Here is a 4,539-nt window from a genome sequence, read left to right as displayed (position 1 = left end):
GTATAGGTTTCACATTAGCACGATCAAGTGTTCTGGGATTCCCATTCTTCTCAGAGTCAGACACAGTTTGTTATGATCCACACAGTCAAATGCCTTTGCATAGTCAATGAAACACAGATAGACATTCCTCTGGTATTCTCTGCTTTCAGCTAAGATCCATCTAACATCAGCTACAATATCCCTAGTACCATGACCCCTTCTAAGCCCAGCCTGGACTTCTGGTAGTTCTCTGCTGATGTGCTGTTCCAGTCGTTTTTGGATAATCTTCAGTAGAATCTTGCTTGCATGTGAAGTCAGTGAGATTGTTCTATAGTTTCCACACTCTGTTGGGTCACCTTTCTTTGGGATAGGAACAAATATAGATATCTTCCAGTCAGTTGGCCAAGTGGTTATAGAATCTGAAAAATAAGAAGAGCTTTATTAGATTATTAATCTGAGTGTCATGCACTTAATTGCTCTGAAGTGGTCATTCAGGCATATTTGAGCATTTCCAGCAACAAGTGTCCCTTCCTTCAGTTGCCTTACCTCTCATTACTATACAGGTCTGTTATTTGGAAAGCTAGCAACATCAAACAGATGTTGGTTGTCTTGACTTTATGTTGTTCCAATTGTGTGGTGACCTCTAACACATTCCGCTAGGCTCTATTTCTCCAGTTTTCTATTTGACATGGGTTCTAGATATTCTGTTTTGTAACTCTCTACCAAGACTTGTTCTATCTTTTCTTGACTTTTGCTCGCATCCTTCCTTGTTTGTTTTTAAATATGATGCAATAACTAACTCTTTTCTCTGCAAAACTTATTCATATTCTTCTGTAAATCTTCTGAAGCTTATGAATTTGTAAAAGATAATCTCAAGTAATAAATTGAATAGGCAATGGTAGTCTGGTTAAATTCAGGTATTAAGCTTAAAAATTTCTAGCTCAAAACATATGTCATCTATAAGATTTATTTATTTCCTTTATTCTCTAATTTTCCAAAATTACTCTCAATTGAAAAAAAAAAGTACCTTTTCAGTGCAAAATTTTAACCTTGACCAGATCAACACTAAGTATGTATTGTGCCAAAGCCACAGAAATTTACTCTGTGAAATCAGATCTAGTTTTGGAAGCATACTTCATTGTATTTGCTGAAACTGAAAGTCAGATTCAGAAACTATAGATAGCTAGCCCAGTGTAACTGATTCTTTGCTTGCTTCCTTCCCTCTATCGCTCCCTCTTTTTTTCATGTCTTTTTTCTTTATTTTGCCTTTTCTTCCTTTTTAATCTTCTTCTTCCTTTTCTCTTCTTTTCATCCTTCATTCCTCCCTCACTTTTCTCCATTTTATGTTGAAAAAAAGGATTAAATATATAATGGACTTCCAAAGAAGCAAATCTATGGTAGAGCATTTGCAACCAGGCTTCTCCTCAGGGGCAACGATAGTGAAACTTCATCTCACATACTTGTCTGGAGAAGCTAGTCCTTGGGAAAAGAGATCATCCTAGGAAAGGTAGAATATCTGCAATAGAGAGGAAAAGCATCAGTGGATTAGCACAGTCACAATAGCTGTAACAATGAGCTAGCTCATGCATGGCAGAGATCATGAGGATAACAGAATAAGGCAAAATATCAGTTTCTTTTGCCTAGGTTCACCATGAATCATAGTCAAGTTGAAGGTACGTAACAAATGCAACAACTATTTAACTGTGATAAAGCCCCTGTAAAAATACACAGCATATGCATTGAAAACAAGGAACTCATGAAATATTGTACAAAATGGGTGACCCTGGAGGACATTATGCTGAGTGAAATACCTCAGTCACAAAAGGACAAATATTGCATAATGCCACTGTTGTAAAACGGGACTGACATCGGGGTTGGGGGGAGACTGCGAAAGATGGGATGAATTTTGTATACTGGATTGAAACGATGAAGGGAAGATCTGTTTAAAAGGGATATACGATTAAGTATTATTGTCATGACAGGAGTTCAGAATGAAGGCTGCACAGTGGAATGGACTTGGGGAGAAGGATTGTATAACAATGAAAGATTCTTTTTCTTCTTTCACTTTTCTTTTTTTTTTTTGGGGGGGGGACTTGAAACCATCTTTTATTACTAATTTTCAACAGAAAAGAACAGGGAGGGGGTGTGATGCGGGTCCTCCTAGGCATAGTACTGCAGGTTGGCCTTCTTCTTGGCCTGCACCTCCAGGATGCCCTCCATGTAGTCCTCGTGGGTGAGCTCCGTGGCACCTCTGCGCAGCACGATCATGCCCGCCTCCACACACACTGCTTTGCACTGGGCCCCATTGAAGTCGTCTGTGCAGCGGGCCAGCTCCTCATCGTTCACATCAGGACTGACATTCATCTTCCGAGAGTGGATCTGCATGATTCTGGCCCGGGCTTCCTCGTTGGGCATCGGGAATTCGATCTTGCGGTCCAGGCGACCAGAGCGCAGCAGAGCAGGGTCCAGGATGTCCACCCTGTTAGTGGCTGCAATGACTTTCACTTGGGTGTTGGGCTGGAAGCCATCCAACTGGTTGAGCAGCTCCAGCATCGTCCTCTGCACCTCCCGGTCCCCAGCCTTCTCACTGTCAAAGCGCTTGGTGCCAATGGCGTCCAGCTCGTCGATGAAGATGATGGACGGAGCTTTCTCTTTGGCCAGGGCAAAGGCATCCCGGACCAGCTTGGCACCATCTCCAATGAACATCTGCACCAGCTGGGGACCAGCCAGCTTCAAGAAAGTGGCCTTGGTCTGTGCAGCACAAGCACGGGCCAGTAGGGTCTTTCCTGTGCCCGGGGGTCCGTACATCAGCACCCCTTTGGGAGGCTGGATCCCCAAGTTCTCAAACTTCTCTTTGTGGTTCATTGGCAAAACAATGGCCTCCACCAACTCCTGGATCTGCTTGTCCAGGCCCCCGATGTCACTGTACTGCTCTGTGGGTCTCTCATCCACCTCCATGGCCTTCACCCTTGAGTCATACTCGGTGGGCAGGGTATCCAGGATTAGATAGGAATCTTTGTTCACACCCACCAGGTCTCCTGGCTTGAGCTTTTCAGCATCCACTAACCCAATCACAGGCAGGAAGTATGTCTGTCGTGTGGAGGTTTTGATAACGGCACACTTGCCCTTCCTCTGAGAGTCCAAGTCAATATTGGCACCATCTTCCTCTTGGTCATTGGGATCAACATCTAACAGCTCGATGACGTTGGAGACGAGGTAAGGCAAGGTCTTGTTCACTTTGATCTTCTCGCTGTTCTCTTTGATCTTGTCTTTCATGGCCTGGAGCTCATGGGTGACTCTCAAGACTTCGCTTTTCATGATCTTGATCTCGCTGTCCAGCAGCCGTGTGCGCTGAATGATCTCCTCCGTGGACATCTTGAGCACCTCCTCCCCGATCCCATCTTGCTCAGCCTCATCCCACACGGTCGCCATCTTCTCCTGCCGAGTCACGGGCTCCTCGAGTTCCGGCATCAGATTCACTTCCTGAGTCACCCGAGTCAACGAAGAGAATCTGCTTCTCCAGCTCAGAAGACGGAAACCCGGCGCAGTCCCCGCCCCCTAGGCTCCCTTCTTTCACTTTTCAAAGAGAAGAGCGCATTGTGGCAGAGGGGTAAGCAGGGAGAAAAGTGCAACCAAGAATGAATGGAAATCCAATTCTCTGTAAACTTTCACTAAGATGAATAATGATTAAAAAAAGAAAAATATATGCAGCATAAACGCAAAAATAAACAGGTTATCTAGGAGAAGTCTTGAAACAGTTTAATGCTTAGAAATAGTTTAAGACAGGGGACTCTTACGCCACAGCAAAGCTCTTCCATCTCCCTCAGGAATGAGGTTTGGCTTTCAGTTTAAATAGAGTAGTTCCTGCCTGACTAGTTTTAATATTTCCAAAGCAAATAATGTCCATACTCTGGTCTTTCAGGAATTTAAAACATAATAGCCACAGGAAGGATTTTAACGTTTTACCACAGGAGAGTACTTTGGCACTGCTTCACAAAATCAACCACGATATCCAAGACAATATAAGCGAGTAACTTTTAAGAATATTGGCATCTCAACAATAGCTAATAAATACTTTCACTACTTAATGTCCTGAATACAGGATATAGCTTTATTTTTTGTGCAACAGAAATGAATATAACTAATATCTCAGATGACTTGGTATTTTATGGCATGTTCTTTTATAAAGGAGCAGCTAGGGAAATGTAAATTTGAATATTGTGTCTATGTTATTAGAGTGTGATAACAAAGGATATATGTACTGGCTCACAGGAAAATTTATGTTCTAAAATGGTAAATTATTACTTACAAGATCTTTACAAATATCACTGTAAAGTGAGTCATATGGATTTGTTTTACTTTGCTTTGTTTCTCAGTGTATATAAAATTTTTGTTTGCACTGTATTGAACTGTTAGAAAGTTCTATCATATACCATTTGACCCAGCAATTCCACTACTGGGAATATATCCCAAAGAGACCATAACTGACATGCAAACAGATATATGCACACCCATGTTTATCGCAGCTCTGTTCACAATAGCAAGGAGTTGGAAACAACC

The 4,539-nt window shown here is 42.3% G+C and overlaps 1 protein-coding gene across 1 annotated transcript; it reads right to left on the bottom strand.

Annotated features, from left to right (window-relative positions):
- Positions 1 to 2,067: 2,067 nt before the first annotated feature.
- Positions 2,068 to 3,459, bottom strand: LOC102874994 (26S protease regulatory subunit 6A-like). The gene has a single exon (XM_006903337.1). It carries the CDS (start codon positions 3,448 to 3,450, stop codon positions 2,140 to 2,142), a length of 1,311 nt encoding a protein of 436 aa, XP_006903399.1. The 5' UTR covers positions 3,451 to 3,459; the 3' UTR covers positions 2,068 to 2,139.
- Between the last annotated feature and the right edge of the window lie 1,080 nt (positions 3,460 to 4,539).

The sequence above is a fragment of the Elephantulus edwardii genome, unplaced genomic scaffold (assembly GCF_000299155.1).
Source record: "Elephantulus edwardii isolate Elephantulus edwardi_28Jun2011 unplaced genomic scaffold, EleEdw1.0 scaffold00571, whole genome shotgun sequence".
NCBI classification, from domain to species: Eukaryota; Metazoa; Chordata; class Mammalia; order Macroscelidea; family Macroscelididae; genus Elephantulus; species Elephantulus edwardii.
The sequence above is the reverse complement of the archived record's forward strand: the minus strand, read 5'-3'. Positions and strand labels throughout refer to the sequence as shown.

What these genes read in the sequence shown, in the direction of transcription:
- LOC102874994 (XM_006903337.1), bottom strand. Translation starts at nt 3,450, where the DNA reads ATGCCGGAACTCGAGGAGCCCGTGACTCGGCAGGAGAAGATGGCGACC.